At 41.4% G+C, this 17,567-nt stretch overlaps 1 protein-coding gene and 1 pseudogene across 1 annotated transcript in view; both read left to right on the forward strand.

Annotated features, from left to right (window-relative positions):
• The window catches only part of LOC124616722 (piezo-type mechanosensitive ion channel component), a 684,203-nt gene that overhangs the window by 481,550 nt on the left and 185,086 nt on the right, over positions 1-17,567 (forward strand). The window contains exon 33 of the mRNA XM_047145082.1: positions 3,858-3,946. Coding sequence (XP_047001038.1) covers positions 3,858-3,946 — 89 coding nt within the window. The remainder of the gene's footprint in view (positions 1-3,857; positions 3,947-17,567) is intronic.
• On the forward strand, positions 10,539-10,639 carry LOC124617268 (annotated as a pseudogene).

The following is a 17,567-nucleotide window of genomic DNA, read 5'->3' on the forward strand; positions in this document are numbered from 1 at the left end:
AACCCACATGAACTGCACATCTAGCCCTTGCGCAGTTCTTGTGTCACTGTGTGGTGTGGAGTTGCTTCCTTTGGGATTGTTGGCCATTACTTCTTTGAGGATGACAGCGGTGTGGCTGTAACTGTCACCAATGAATGCTACCAAAAGATGCTGCAGGACTTCGTTCTTCCCCAGTTAGGTATGGTTGATGTGGATGTGGAACAATTATGGTTTCAACAAGGTGGAGCAACCTTGCATACAGCCAGAATTTGCATGGATTTCTTGCGACAGACATTTTCCGGTAGAGTAATTTCCTGTTTTGGTGACATTTCTTGGCTGTGGCTGCCTCGCTTACCTGACCTCTCATGTGCAACCTTTTTCCTTTGGGGCTACCTGAAGCAAGAACTGTTCCGAACACATTGTGCCACCATTCCTGAGTTGAAGGATCGCATCAGAACTGCTGTCAGCAATGTCCCAGGGAATACGTTACACTGAATTATGGAAAGCTTCCAACGCCCCCTAGATGAATGTGTTGTGCAGAGGGGGAATCATTTGCAGGAGTCATATTCAAAAAGTAATCCACACAATGGACAATGACTTACACATTAGTAAATGGCATACGTTTAACTATTAATTGACATAAGAGGTAATAAATAAATTGCAGTTACTGCATGATGGCATGTTTTTAATATCCTACTATGAACGCTGCAGCACCGTGTGTGTAATAGTAACACACATCTTTATTTAAAAATTATAAATTAAATGTGAAACATATTACAGCTTTACCATCTTGTACAGTTTCTCCCCACTAGCAGTGTCTGCTTGGAGCCTCTGTTGGCTTCCCGCCACCTCCCTGTCATTGCTGTGGCCTGGTCTTTTCCTCTTTTCTGAGCTTTCTTCCACTCCTTTTACCCACTTGTTCTTTGACCTTCCCATTGGTCTCTTGGTTTCCATCATCAATCTTGTGGATCTTCCTTGGCATCCTCTTCTCATCCATTCTTTTCACATGCCAATACCACTTTAATTTTATTCCATTAATCTTTTGTTGTAGGGGTTTGTCATGTGTTACCTCCCTAACACATTTGCTTTTCACTTTTTCTATTTTTGTTGCACCTATATGACTTCTTGAAAACTTCATTTCACTCTCTTACAATTTACATTTTTCCTGTTTCTTCATGAACCAGTTTTTTGCATTATAAAACAGGATTGGTATGTAATATGTTTGGTATATCAGCATTGTACTTTCTGGGTGGACTTCTTTGTTTTATATACTGTAATTCTTCTCATACTTCTCATAAACCTATAAGCACCCCTCGCACATTCACTTATCCCTTTGTAATTTCTTCCATTTCCATGTATTATTCTCACCAAATCCTTGAAAGTTTAAACCATTTTCAGGGGTTCACCCCTTTCCCTGTCTAAGTGTCACATTAAGTGGTGAAGTGCAGTGGAGAACTGTGTCCCACAACTGCTGTGGTAGCTGTGAGGTCCTACAGGAACATTGAAATGTACCGGAAAATCGAGGCTCTGGTGAAGCTGTTATAACCTGGTAGTGATAGAATTGTGGACTTAAAAAGGTGGAGTAATTTTGACTTTCAGGTATGTTGTATGTATTACTCCTCTCATGAAAAATCCAAGTTTTAGATCTTCTTCCCCTTGTGTGTCATTCACAGTAACTCGTTTCCAATGCATTTTAGGCAAAAATATGACAATATCAATTTTAATGGGTGTTAAATTTCTTGCAAATTTCATGTATAACATGTTGGAAAATTTGGAACAGCCACTGAGATGCATGGCAAACATTTTGTTATGCAGCTAACCCCAGAATCCAACAAGTGATGACACTGTCTGTTATGCCTCATCCCTCAAGAACCCTTCATCGTTTTCATGGGGGTTACTCAACTACGATATCCAAGACTAAACCTTGTCAGAACAGCTGATTGTGAGATAAACATGAGTTGTGAATTTTTGAAATTCTACTGGATCCATTTTATCGTAGAGAGTCAGTATATCTTGCATTTGTAGGTGAGCCCATTTGGTGAAGTGGAAGTCTCGGCCAGCATGAAAATATGGCAAAATTTTCTGAATCGTGTCAGGATGAAGCTGCCAATTTGCAGTCTTTTCTGTTTCAGCAAACTGTTTTATCAGTGTGACCAACTGGAAACACTGAACCCACAGTTTGGCTGTGCTGCTAGTTTACTCTAGTGTTTCCAGTTCCTTATTAAACTTTGTGCTGGTACTGCGGAAACATGGTTTGTCTTGTGTGGATAGCGTAACACATCTCTCACTTTTGTAAATTATGTAGTTCATATCAGCACAATCATGAGGGATAATTTGAATAGTATCAAATATTAAGCAGGATAAAACGTGATAAACTAAAAATGTGAGCTCCCAAATGTCAAGGTCAAGCTCAGGCATCACCAGACATAATCTTCTCTAGGCTATTTTAATCTCATGAACTACATGTATATATTGCATACAGAATGGCTTAGAGATGATGATATGGTCAGGAATATTATTTTTGACTTAGGATGGTATTTTCAGATTAGAGTCCACTTTCAATAAAATTGTTAATGCAACATTTCTCAGCATGTGTAGGAAGTAATTGCAAATGTTCTGTATGAATCTTGAAGAAAATCAAATCACTTACAACAATGATTATTATGCATTGCAAACAAAACTGCACTAAACAAAAGATATAAGGCGAAATCATTGACAAATGTAACTTTTTGCAATTTGTTAACATTTTTGATGATTTTCACGGCCTCATATCTCGGAAGCTATTCAGAATTTTTCAACATGTTGTACATGAAATTTACAGGAAATTGAATACCCTTTAAAATTGATATTGTGATATTTTTGCTTAAAATGCATTAGAAGCAAGTTATTGAGAAAAAAACTGAAAAAAGTGCCATTTCTTGCAGTTTTTTCAAGATGTCGGATAGAACACAATGGGGATAAGATCTAAATCTTGGGTTTTTCACGAGAGGGGTAATAAATGAAACAATACAGGAAATGAAAATTACCTCACCTTTTGCAACCCAACCCCTTTTTCAGAGCTATCTCTACTGGGATATGATAGGTCCAGCTATCCAGCATAGGAAAAGAAATGAGCTGTCAAAACTACAGATGTAACTGTATACAGCAAACCCTTAAATCACCCTCTAGAAAATAGAATTTGAAAATGGAAATTACTTGATACAAAATAACCTTGGGTTTAAGATGTTTGCTATCATAAAGTACCGGTGCTTACATGATCAAATCATTGGATACAATAAATAACGAAAGATGGTGAAAGACTACTCCTGAAGTTCTCTACCATCTCTGTGACATAATTAGATGCAAAGAAAGACTTACAAAAAGGCTATGATACTGCCAGTTGCTTCATGACAGTGCTCCAGATGATTCATCCAGACTTTCTTGGCAAAAAGAGAATTGTAGTTATTTGCCAAGCTCTGTACTTCCTAGACATGATTTGTTGTGACTTGATTTTTGAAGATCACATTTTGACACCAGAGAAGAGAGAACTCTGAAGTAGCTGTAGAAGTTGTAGGCCTCCTGCATTTTATCTGACTGGCTACATCCGTACATAATTTTGTCAATGTGACCCATAAATATTACATCGTGGGAATTCTATTACACCCAGTGAATCATTCCAGCACAAACGCTGTGAAACTGAGACATTTGTGTAACTTTCTAGATATTAGCCCAAAGGTCTGTGACACTGTGAATACCTGTCAGCACTTTTTGGTGCTCTTTATGTGAGGCAACTCTTTGACTTTTTAGTTTTGAATTTGAAAATGGTTAATCATCAACAGCATATAGAAGTCTGGTGCCTCTTCTAAAGATAGATGAATTTCCTCATTTCTCATTTGCAGGAAGATCCTACTTTTGGCAAAGGAGTGCGCACTGGTGCAGGCATGATATGGCAGCCCCTCCCATCAGGTCATGAACGGCAACGATCCAGGTGAAGACGATAAACATAAAATTCCACTTCTGCTATATTTTTCTTTAAAAGACACCATGACAAGCTTGTAGACATGTGTTTGCTTTCTCATGTGTGTGTGTGTGTGTGTGTGTGTGTGTGTGTGTGTGTGTTTGTTTGTTTTTTGTCTGTTTTAGTTGCTGTTTTGTGTAGTATTGTATGTTGAAACTCTACAGCAAGATGCATGCTTTATTTGCGTACATCACCCTTAATTTTTGTTATTTTTTAGCATTAGGATATAATGAATGTGAGTAATGGCATATTTTCCACAGACTGTAACTCATTTATGATGATTCTCAGTAGGATTCACATTTTCTAACTGCAAAAGTCATGTTCTGCATTTGTCAGATTAGAAATCATTTTGAGAATTACATCACAACAGCTTATGCTCACCATAAGAAGAGATCTGGGGCATGAAGTCCTTTTGACAAGCCTCTACTGTATACACCAAGTACACAGAAAATGAATGAATGGCTGTCCAGTGCAAACTGTCGTTGTCTAGAAATATGGTGGTAGACATCAGTGGAAGTAGAGTGTCAAAACATACAATGTGAATTATAACTGCCATAGGTTTGGCTTATCTTTTAGCATTGGACATTGCTCTTACATTAGTTACTTAGTTTCACATGTAGTGATTATCTGTTAGAAACTACTATCACATTTTTCACTTGGCAGATGTGGGAACATACATATTATTATTTTCATCATAAGAAAAATTCATCCAAAGAAAAGAAGGGAAAGCAGAAAGGTGGAAGCAGTATATAGAGGGTCTCTACAGGGGTGATGTACTTGAGGGCAATATTATGGAAATGGAAGAGGACGTATATGAAGATGAAATGGGGGGACATAATACTGCGTGAAGAATTTGACAGACCTAAGTCGAAACAAGGCACCGGGAGTAGACAGCATTACATTAGAACTACTGATAGCCGTTGGAGAGACAGCCATGACAAAATTCTCCCACCTTATGAGCAAGATGTATGAGACAGGTGAAATACCCTCAGACTTCAAGAAGAATAGAATAATTCCAATCCCTAAAAAAGCAGAAGCTGACGGGTGTGAAAATTACTGACCTATCAGTTTAATAAGTCATGATCGCAAACACTAACATAAATTCTTTACAGACAAATGGAAAAACTGGTAGAAGCCAACCTCGGGAAAGATCAGTTTGGATTCTGTAGAAGTGTTGGAACATGCGGGGCAATACTGACCCTATAACTTACATTAGAAGATAGATTAATGGGAGGCAAACCTGTGTTTCTAACATTTGTAGACAGAGAGAAAACTTTTGACAATTTTGATTGGAATACTTTCTTTCAAATTCTGGAGGTGGCAGGGGTCAAATACAGGGAGCAAAAGGCTATTTACAATTTGTACAGAAACCTGATGGCAGTTATAAGAGTCAAGAGGCACAAAAGCGAGGCAATGGTTGAGAAGGGAGTGAGACAGGGTTGTAGCCTATCCCCGATGTTATTCAATCTGTGTATTGATTAAGCAGTAAAGAGACAATAGAGAAACTTGGAGTAGGAATTCAAATCCATGGAGAAGAAATAGGAACTTTGAGGTTTGCCGACGAAATTATAATTCTGTCAGAGACAGCAAACTACCTGGAAGTGTAGCTGAATGAAATGGACAGTGTCTTGAAAGGAGGATATAAGATGAACATCAACAAAGCGAAAAGCAAAATGAGGATAATTGAATGTAGTCAAATTGAATCAGGTGATGCTGAGGGAATTAGATTAGGAAATGAGGCACTTAAAGTAATAATCAAGTTTTTATATTTGGGAATCAAAATAACTGATGATAGTCGAAGTAGGGAGGATATAAAATGTAGACTGGCCATAGCAAGGAAAGTCTTTCTAAAGAAGAGAAATGTGTTAACATCGAGTATAGATTTAAGTGTCAGGAAGTCTTTTCTGAAAGTATTTGTATGGAGTGTAGCCATCTATGGTAGTGAAACATGGACGATAAATAGTTTAGACAAGAAGAGAATAGAAGCTTTCGAAATGTGGTGCTACAAAAGAATGCTGAAGATTAGATGGGTAGATCATGTAACTAGTGAGGAGGTACTGAATAGAATTAGGGAGAAGAGGAATTTGTGGCACAACTTGACTAGAAGAAGGGATCGGTTGATAGGACACATTCTGAGGCATCAAGGGATCACCAATATGGTATTGGAGCGAAGCGTGGAGGGTAAAAATCATAGACGGAGACCAAGATATGAATACACTTAGCAGATTCAGAAGGATGTAGGTTCCAGTTGTTATTCAGAGATGAAGAGGCTTTCACAGGATAGAGAAGCATAGAGAGCTGCATCAAACCAGTCTCTGGACTGAAGACCACAACAACAACAACAAGAAAAATTCATGTGAGAAAATAGTAAAACTGCAGAATTTGCATGGCTTAGTAGTATTCATCTTGATGAGATGACAGTCCAGTGTTGCTAATGGATGCATTAAAATTATGCATAGCTTTTTGAGCAGTTAGGTCCTTCCTCAGGAAGGAAAAATGGACAGTTGGAGGTGGGGTTTGGAAAGGTGGGGTAGATCTGTCAGATCACAAGTTCATAGGTACCATCATGCTATGCGGATTTAGGGCACAAAATGTGGGTGGAGGAATGTCAGAGAAGCTAGGAGGTCAATCAGGTTGTACATTGATGGGCACTGTACCAGATTAACTGGTTGGTGCAGTTAAAAGGGATTAATCTGTGAAATCATTGCAAAATCAATAAAAAATAGGACAAGAGTTGTCAATGCAAGTCAGGTCTAAGTAAGCTCTCATCTTGACTCATTATTGAGCATCATTCATGTGTTTGGGATTTGTACAAAATAGGTTTTACAGAATAGAGAGAATGGAGACTAATAGAAGAGCAACCTAGAATTACTGGTTTGATTAGCATGGGCAAATGTATCACAGATGTACTCAATGAAGTCAAGTGGGGTTGTTGTGAATAACAGATAGGATTGCTCTTGTATTATTGAGAATCAGTCTTTTGTAATAATGATGAAGGTTATATCAGAAAAATGAGGACCAATGCAGATTTGTAAAGGTGGCTGTCTTACTACATAGTCAAGAAGTGATAAAGTGTCTGCCCTCAGCCTTTCTCCTCTTTGTGGTGGCCTACAGAGTAAGTGTGTATATGTAGGTGTGTGCTTTCTTGTTACAATACTGTGTGTATTTCATTTTGTTTATTCTCCAGATTTTCTGTACGAGATGGATGCTTTTCACTTTTCTGATTATATAGCCTGAGATTGCATAATACTTCCTGTACTGTGTACTTTAATTCCACTATCCTCATCAATCAATAAAATTACCTTTATGTGCCATGTATTAGACAAATTACAGCTGTTATCCACTGGGACACAATTTCATGAACACAAATGTTATCCTTGCTTCTCTTTCATTTCCATTTGATCTGTCTTAGGGAGTAGTTTCCTGTAGCAGACAATTTTTTATGCAAATCTCTTTTCATGCTTCAGTTTTATTTTAATTTTTTAAATGTTTTATTGTTTTAATGGATTACTGCATTTGTTTCATGCTAATTTATTTATAGGTTTCTGCCAATGAACTATAAACTGGTCTCGTGTTCAATTTGTCCATTTGATACAAACTTTAAATTCTTTCCCTGATGCTTAACTAACAGAGCTCAGAGGGAAATAAATAGGGAGGTTTAGAATTTGTTCTCCAGTTAGTTTTAAAGTTTTTCTAACACTTTTACCTTCAATAGCACTTTCTGTGTCTGAAATATGCCAAGGCACATCATCATTCTGTTAAACTGCACATTGCTCTGTTGCTGGTTTTGTGAGCTGGTTGTTTAATGAGAGAAAGGAGTGACCATAAGTAATAGGCCTATTTAAGGACAGTGGGGTTCATACTGATATGCAAGTTGATTATCAGCATCTTACATATGAGCAGATTATGAGTATGAGGGTAGGTCACATTGACAAGAAAATAGGTGTGTTCACTTTTATCTGATGGAAAAAAAGATCTTGTTGTTATATAAGTTTATTGGTACTGTTTTCAGCTGTGCAAGGGATATTGAGATACTCTTTGCTGTTTCTGTGTTAACTGTCACAATTATGAAAGGGCTGTTGAGTGCAGTGCTTGGTAGGAGCTAGGGAATGAGTTTGAAATACATTATATTTGTGTCATGCTATCACTCTCATTTAATTTAGTTGTAATAAATGCCAAATAGGTAGCATGTTGCATGTATTCATTCGTGACTTTGGTTGCTTGCTGTTTCATAGGAAATGTTTATTCACTTGGTAATTGCACATTTGCTTGGAATTAGAATAAAAATTTATTATGTACACTTTTCCCTACTGGGAGGGAGAATGAAAGTCAGAAGCACTGAGAAAAGGGTGAGAGTAAAATCTGTGACACCACAGTAATCCTATTTTTTATGTAAGAGGATGATTTCCTTGGCTGTTGCTGAAGTTTACACACATGAATGTAGAACAAATGAAATATATTTGAAAGGCCTGCTTTTAATTTTTTAATCCTTTGGCAGCAGCAGAGAAGGGTCAAATGTCCATTTTTCACAGGCGAAGGAAAAGTTACTATTATCCAAATGCTGGTTCATAAGAAATTAAAGCTGTATGGAGTGATAATCTTGCTAGTGCATTGTTACTTCAAAATCTTTGTCTGAACAGGAAAAGGCTACCATTCACCTGTAGTGGACTGATGTGTAGAGCTAGAAACATGTGACAGGAAACAATATTCACACTACAGTTCAAGCATTTACTCTCTTTCTAGTAAAATTACACACACTCCTGTAGCCACAATGAGACTGATAATTGATTATCAATTATTGAAAACAATGGCCTCAGTTGATTCAGGTGGGGAGAGGGTAGTGAGAAAAGGCAGGTCTTATGCCAGATGTTAACAGGGTGCCGGCTGTTGGCACCACTCTGTGGGAGTGATACTGATTTCATGCACCACTTCATAGGTGAGCTATGGAGTGACGGGCCAGAGGGGCCCAGTCACAGACTTGGGGTTGAGAGAAGTGTGTTATTAGGCTTCATTTTCACACCTTGTTGTTGTCAACACGAGGCAGACAGCCCCACTCCGGCTGGTAATGGCCGACAGCTAGCTAGCTTCTGGCCCGAAGAAGAGGTACGTGCACTGCAGCAATCCAGCGGCCCACGAATTTGTCGAGGCCCTGATGTTAGCGATGCTCTCTTTGTGCTGCGACTGTCTACCACTGTAGAACACCCACACCCAGTCATCTCAGGCCCAGTTTGTGTCTACTGTGGTGACAAGAGGAAAACAAAACCGACTGCCCCCTGGGTGGAATCTGTCGGTGGCAGGTGTGAATAGAAGGTGAGTGGTGCAGAGACACCAAACCCCGCAGGGTGGAATAAGTGCAGGAGCTGGCTGCACCAACCCAGTCTCAAACCCGTGGCTGCAGCTGGCAGTGCCCAGTCATCTCATTTGCTGGCATGGCCCAGGCATTTTTGTGATGCTGCTATACTCTGAATGAATCTGTGTCAAAATTCACAATTAGTTATACAGCTCTGGGGTGCACTTGTTGCACTGTTACCCAGCACCTGGTGACATAGCACATAAAATGTTCTTGCCCTGGTGTGGTGTCACCATCATGTACGCTCCGGCTATTACCACTGCTCAGTGCAGATTTTGCTGGGTGTGAATCGGCTGTCCTATAATCCTTTTGCATACGTATTGCTATAACCTACTTCTCCACAATGTGCTTATGACCAACAGAAATTAACACAATGCTCCGTGTCAGCTTTCTTACAAATTCCTACAAGTTTCCCTTAAAACTGGATAATGACACTACATTGCCACTCTCCAATGGAAGACCTCGGGCCTCAGGTCCTGTTCAGGACCTGTACCCCACTGTGACAACTTCTACCATTGATTAACAAAATAACTAGCACACTCCCAAGGTTTTACTAGACTGGAAATTAACTACATTAAATTTTATAGCAGCTTCCTTGCAAATCCTTCAGTACATCTGTCATCCACTGTGTCTGTGTGGTTGCCACATCCTTGCTCCTACATCACTTCCTTCATGTTTCCAGTCCTCCCTAAGCTGTAACAAATTCACTCTCCATCTCTCGCTCAGGAAATAGTCGTCTGGTACCAGGATTACCCTAAAATCAGTTTTCAGAATGACACATTGCCTCAGATAAAAAAAGAAGATATACAAAACAAAACATGTCATTATGGTCCTAGGAATTGTGACACTCAAGGTCACGGTTACCCATTGTCTACAATCCTGATACTGGTCAATGTGCTACATTAGTTGCTTCACAGTGATCCGCCTTTTCTCTGCAGCTATTGTCTGAATCATTGAATGAACTCCAAGCTTCTTGCTCCCGTAAGTTTTTCTTGTTCATAGCAAGTTGCCACCACTATTACATTGTTGTTCACAGAGTATTTGCAATGGAGACCTGCTTGCTAGAAGTACGGCTTCGGTTCCATCAACTCCTTTTGACATGGGCGACCCTCTGCCTTGTCACTGAACAATAGCATGGCACATGTGTTTCTTCCCATCTGGATCTATGTGAGTAGGACATGTGATGACCCATCCCATTTTGGCATTGTTGTAGTACTCGCTTCGGTAGTACATATACTAAAATTGGAACGATACAGAGAAAATTAGCACGGCTCCTGCACAAGGATGACACGTGTGACATTGTTGTAACTTTCCCTCGCTCATTACTGTATGCTGATCTCTGTCTTCCACTATCATTAACACACCATCCTCTTTCATCTGCACAAATTTGGATAGAATGGACCGTGTAAAACCTAAACAGTGTGTGTTTGTCCACCGCCATTACCTTCACTGACATGTACAACTGCGCACTATCCATCTTTGCTTCCAGAGTTACTTCATGGTGGTAGACAGGCAGGTTCCGACTGCTAGGCACTGCTACTATCTGTAGTTCCAGTGTTAATTCTTTCCCTTCAGATACTGCTCAGGTAACGATAGGACATGGACCCAATTGCCCATGTAGTGCCCAATGAATGGCTTCCTGCAAGTTCGTTAACTCCACTCTTGGCTCTCAGATACTATCGTCTGATGACTGCAACAATCTTGTTAGCATTATTCTTACATCCAGAACTGTCATCCGTGCTTTAACTACCTTAAATCCCAGTTTAGAATGCTAGCTCGTGCTCTTGTATAATTTATTACTGGCTAGTTAGTTGTCAAGCACGCGTGTATTGTTTGGCATGCTACTCTCCAAACTTACAATCCATGTGGAGTGCCAATCTACAAATTCTTCTCTTCTGCCTATTCTGCTGTCCAGTTCAGCTCATATGCTGTCCCAAATATTGTCTTGAATATCCTTCCTCCCGCATCTATCCATCCTCTTGTTCTCCTCTGCAATTCATGTGGTGCCTCTCCTACTACTTCTTATACCAGCTCCTTTAACTGGGCATACGCTATGAGCAACTTCTTGTGTTCCTGTGAAAGCTCCCTGAGTACTCCATCACTGCTTGCTAACTGTTGCAGACCGGAAAATACCTCTTCCAACCTCTTTATTTTGTTCCTTAGTTCCCATACATTAAATGGCAAACTTGACATCCACTTGTGAACAGACAATGCCAAATCCTGCTGCCTGGAAAACAAAAGTCCTCCAGCCAGGCAGTGATCTTTCAGTGCCCCTCTTCTGTCCCAGGAGAAGAGGTGCGACACCACCAAAACTGGCATTATTTTTTTTCAGCCCTTGCTGAATGGCAACCCGAAGAAAGTATCCATTACCCTCATTCGTCCTCCCAGAAATCTGCTGTCTCCGATCAGCATCTCTCACACAATAGAGATAACCTTTACCCTAACATATACATATGATCCTACTCCCAATTATGTTAAGAATCTACACAAAAAATGCAAGGATCATAAAAAAAAACATAAAATGCATTGAGTACCTCCTGGCCTTAATGAATAAGGCATGTGAGGTACCTGTTCTTCCTCCTGTTGCTGACTCCTCTGCTCCTTTTTATGCTCTTTTCTTTGTTACTGCCAATATTCCCCCTGCAATTGACTCTAGCACACTTTTGAACAGTTGTAAATGTCCAACATGCACAATCATTGACCTTGTTGGTAATTGTAGCTTCACATTCACAGGTGATATGGTTTCAGTCACTTGGGATGGGACCCGGTACTTTGTTACAATCTTCTTTTGCTTCCCTTTTAGAATATATGGACTTGACAACATCACTTGTGGTTCCACCTTGTATTGAGGTAAAGTTTTACTGTCTCCTCATGTCTTTCAAAGGCCCAGGTGTTCGTTTGTTGGACCCTCTTCCAAACTTCTCTCACAGTTCTTGAAAACTCTTGGACTGGCTCTTCATTCCTGCTTCTTTTCTGTTTAATCATACTGTTGGCAATGGCACCTTTTCACCACATACCTCCTCAAATGGTGAAAATCTTGTGCTGGTTTATACTTTTGAATTATATGCACTTACCATAAAAGGCAAATACATATGTATCTCTATCTGTATGGTGGGAGTTAACATAATAATTAATCATCCTCCCAATCATCTGATGAACTGTCCTGTCTTATGATCTGGCTGAGTATGAAGTGGACTAGTTATTAATTTTTTCATTCCCAACAACTGACACAACTCCTTCATTGGGTCTGACATGAAGTTCGTCCCTTGATCGTTATTGTAGTCTCTGGCACCCCAAACCTCAACATCCGTCTGTTCACCAATGCTTGTGCATCGATACAATGAGAAAAATAATCTGCTATAGTCAGCATGAAACGATTCTCTGCTGGAATTTGGTCAAACAGTCATAACACATTCACCCCAATAAACTGAAAAAATTCCATCACTTCCAACAATCTCTGCTACACTATGTATTTTTGACTCAAATCTGCTCGTTGCACACAGTTCTTGGCATACTGATGGACATCACTTTTTCTTCCTTTCCTCCAGTACTTTTCTGCCATCCTCTGATTTGCTGCTCTGCACCCTCCATGGCCATCCAAAATGTGATCATGTATTTCTCTCATCACCTCTTCCCTTAGCTTCACTGGTACAACCACTCACTATCCTAATCTCATCGCCTTGCATAATAACCTGTCACAAGTGCTGAACAGCTGCTGCTTACTGTACTGCTTACATACGCCATCAGTTCTCTGTGCTGCTTGCTGCTCACTAAGGTCCTGACCTAGTGCTTGTATCACTGCCACCTTTCCACTTAGTGTGTCCACATTTCTGTGTTTCTTCTCTGCTCTGTGTATTACTTCATGCTCAAATCCATTGAGTGTTAATGTCCATCTCGTCAGTCTGCTTGACAGGTGTTCAAACCTAATAAGCACCTCATAGCAGCATGGCCAGCCACTACTTCAGACTTCCTTCTGTACAGGCAACACTGGAAAATGTTACTCCATACACCTGGCTAAGCATCTCTCCCTCTGTGGTAGAATAATTCCTCTCAGCCCCATTCAACTGTCTCAGCACAAAAGCAATAGAATATTCTTCTCCACTGACAACTTTGTTCAAAATGCACCTGAGAGCATAGTTCGACACATCACATGATAATATAAATATAAATCTGGGAATACTGACATTGGACTTGATGTCAATACTTCCTTTAACTCGTCAAATGCTTTCTGACACTCCTCAGACAACTCACTTTTTCGTATTAAGCAGCCACACTAAATCCATGAATCCTTCCACAAATTTTCTATAGTACTTCTTGAGAATCGTGAAGAGCTGTAGCTATTCAGCTGTCCCTGGTACTTAAAAATCTCATATCAACTACACTACTGGCCATTAAAATTGCTACACCACGAAGATAACGTGCCACAGACGCGAAATTTAACCGACAGGAAGAAGATGCTGTGATACACAAATGATTGGCTTTTCAGAGCATTCACACAAGGTTGGCACCAGTGGCGACACCTACAACGTGCTGAGATGACGAAAGTTTCCAGCCAATTTCTCATTTACAAACAGCAGTTGACAGGCGTTGCCTTGTGAAATGTTGTTGTGATGCCTCGTGTAAGGAGGAGAAATGCGTACCATCACGTTTCCAACTTTGACAAAGGTCGGATTGTAGCCTATTGCAATTGTGGTTTATCATATCGTGATATTGCTGCTCGTGTTGGTCGAGATCCAATGACTGTTAGCAGAATATGGTATCGGTGGGTTCAGGAGGGTAATATGGAATGCCGTGCTGGATCCCAACAGCCTCGTATCACTAGCAGTCGAGATGACAGGCATCTTATCTGCATGGCTGTGATGGATCGTGCAGCCACGTTTTGATCCCTGAGTCAACAGATGGCGACATTTGCAAGACAACAACCATCTGCACGAACAGTTCGACGACATTTGCAGCAGCATGGACTATCAGCTCAGAGACCATGGCTGTGGTTACCCTTGACACTGCATCACAGACAGGAGGGCCTATGACGGTGTGCTCAATGATGAACCTGGGTGCACAAATGGCAAAACGTCATTTTTTCAGATGAATCCAGGTTCTGTTTACAGCATCATGATGGTCGCATCCGTGTTTGGCAACATCGCAGTGAATGCACACTGGAAGCATGTATTCATCATCGCCATACTGGCGTATCATCCGGTGTGATGGTGTGGGGTGCCATTGGTTGCACGTCTGTCACCTCTTGTTCGCATTGACGGCACTTTGAACAATGGGCATTACATTTCAGATGTGTTACGACCCGTAGCTCTACCCTTCATTTGATCCCTGCAAAACCCTACAGTTCAGCAGGATAATGCACGACCGCATGTTGCAGGTCCTGTTTGGGCCTTTCTGGATACAGAAAATGTTCAACTGCTGCCCTGGCCAGCACATTCTCCAGATCTATCACTAATTGAAAACGTCTGGTCAATGATGGCCTAGCAACTGTCTCGTCACAATATGCCAGTCACTACTCTTGATGAACTGTGGTATTGTGTTGAAGCTGCATGGGCAGCTGTATCTGTACACACCATCCAAGCTCTGTTTGACTCAATGCCCAGGTGTATCAAGGCTGTTATTATGGCCAGAGGTGATTGTTGTGGGTACTGATTTCTCAGGATCTAAGCACCCAAATTTGCTTGAAAATGTAATCACATGTCAGTTCTAGTGTAATATATTTGTCCAATGAATACCAGTTTATCATCTGCATTTCTTCTTGGTGTAGCAATTTTAATGGCCAGTAGTGTACCTCAATTTCGGATTAGTCCTCACACCATCCTTACCAAGTACAGGAGCAAAGTAATTTATTTCTTCCAATGCAAAATGACACTTCTCAGTACTCAGTATTAAAAGTGCAGCCCTTAACCTCTCAAGAACGTCTGCAGTTGCTGCCTATGTTGTTGCATATCACTTAAAAAAACAATTATGTCATTGAAATACTGTAAACATTGACAAGGCTTTAATCACTTTGACACTCTGTCTAACAAATGCTGGAACATTGCTGGTGCATTCTTTAAATCGAATGGCAGTCCTCTATGCTTGTAAGCCCCAAGGTACTAAATATGCAGTGTTTGATCTATCCTTTGAAGGCACCTCCAACTGACAATATCCTCTCCTTCCATTGACCACTGGCAGCAGCGATGTTGGCTGTCCTGACACCACTGTATAGAATGGTGGAAAGCAATAATTTTTATTAGACCTCAATTACACATCTCATTGTTTTCAGCATGAGACAGACATGCCCTAATTCCGCTTGGCGAGCCAGCGATGGGCTGTGAATGCCTACCTTTGGCCCCAATGAAGTGGTGCAAGTGTCCATGCCCTGTGATGCAGATTTCAGGCAGGCAGCAATCCAATGAACTTTGACTCAGCCAAGCTCCTGCCATCACCACTGCCCTCCACCTTGTGCTGTGACTGCATTCAGCTGTAGAACACTAATGACCCTGCATCTCAGTCCCAACTCGCATCCACTGTTTCCCAACTTCTGTCCACCTTGGTGACAAGGGGAGACTGCTGTGCACAGGACATGACCCGCTGCCCGCTGAATGGAGTCTGGCAGCAGCAGCAGCAGCAGCAGGCATAGGCAGCAGGGTGGCGATGCTGAGGCACCGAGTCCCACAAGATGGACTCAGAGTGGGAGGTAGCTGTCCCAGTCCAGTCTCAAGCCCATAGTTGCAGCTGGCGGTGCCCAGTCGGCTTGTTGACTACTGTGGTCATGATGTCATGGTGGTGCTACTGGATCCCAAATGAATTTGCCTTAAAATGGTTATTGCCCTGGTGTGGTAATAACACCTGCCTCTTAGCTATTACCACTGTGTGGTGCAGGTTTCAGTGAGTACAGCTAGCCCGTCTTGCAATCCTTTTGTTGCATACATGTTGCTACAACTGATACGTTGTCACATTGCACTTATGAGCCAGCAATAGCTAATGCATTGCTCCATGGCAGCTTTCTTACAAATTCCCACAAGTTTCAGATAAAACTGGGTAGCAACACTACAGGTGCCCCACTGCTGCACAAGACAAAGGTTTACAAAGGGTAGAGTGAAAAGAGGTACAGGAAAAGGGAGAGAGGCTGATAAAGGTGAGGAAAGTCAAGATGTAGAGGGAGACAGGGAGGGGATAAGGAGAAAGGGGTTGGGGTGAGAATGGAGAGGAGGGGGGGGAGAGAGAGAGAGATATAGTGTGCTTGGACATTGGGTGGGGGGAGGGGGGGTGGCGAGCGGTAGGAGAAGGCTGTACATGATATGAACAGGGAAGAAGTGGTCAAGGCAAAAGGGAAAAAACGCAGTGAGGCAGTGGGAAACAAGTAAGTGGAGGTTTAGGTCAGGGTATGCTGAAGACACACTGCCCACCTGCATAATTCGGAGAAACTCGCCCAGGGATAGAGGATCCAAATGGCACACATTGTGAAGCAGCTGTTGAAGTCATTTATGTTGTGGTGTGCAGCTTGTTCAGCAACTGGATGGTCAAGATACAGTGTGTCATAGCTGGCAGTGGCCATTCATGAGAGTAGACAGTTGGTTAATATTCCCACGTGGAATGCTGCACAGTAATTGCAGCATAGCGGGTACGTAACGTGGCCGCTTTTGCACATAGCCTCAGCTTCTCTGGGTAGGAAATGTAATAGAGGATGATGGATGGGTGTGGGGGACAGGCCTTGCACCTAGGGCAGTCAAAAAGGAATGACCCATGGGGTGCAGAAATGGGTGTAGGATTGGAATAGGGATGGAGAAGGGTATTCTATAGGTTGGGTAGTCAGCAGAACACTACTTTGGGTGATGTGGGTAGGATTTTGGATAGGACGTCCTTCATTTCAGGGCATGGCACAAGATAGTTGAAGCCATTTTGATGGAATTGGTTGAGTTTTTCTAGGGGAGAGTGAACTGGGTGATCAGAGGAGTGCTGGTCAGTGCCTGTTTAACAGGTTTAGTGGTGTCAGAGAAGCAGATGCCATGGGAGATTTGTTCATGTATGAGCTGGGCAGGATATTGTTAGTCAGTAAATGCTCTGGTAATGTTATCACCACATTTCAATTACTCTTGCTGTCCAAGAAGATGCGACATTCTCAGATGGCAACGCTGTAAGGAATAGTTGTTTCGATGAGGAACGGGTAACCGGTGTCAGAGTGGAGGTGCTGTTGGTGGCTGGTGCACGTGTTACAGCAAATGCATTTATGAAGTGATCTTAGAGGTGGAGGTAGAC

The sequence above is a fragment of the Schistocerca americana genome, chromosome 5 (assembly GCF_021461395.2).
Source record: "Schistocerca americana isolate TAMUIC-IGC-003095 chromosome 5, iqSchAmer2.1, whole genome shotgun sequence".
Lineage (NCBI taxonomy): Eukaryota > Metazoa > Arthropoda > Insecta > Orthoptera > Acrididae > Schistocerca > Schistocerca americana.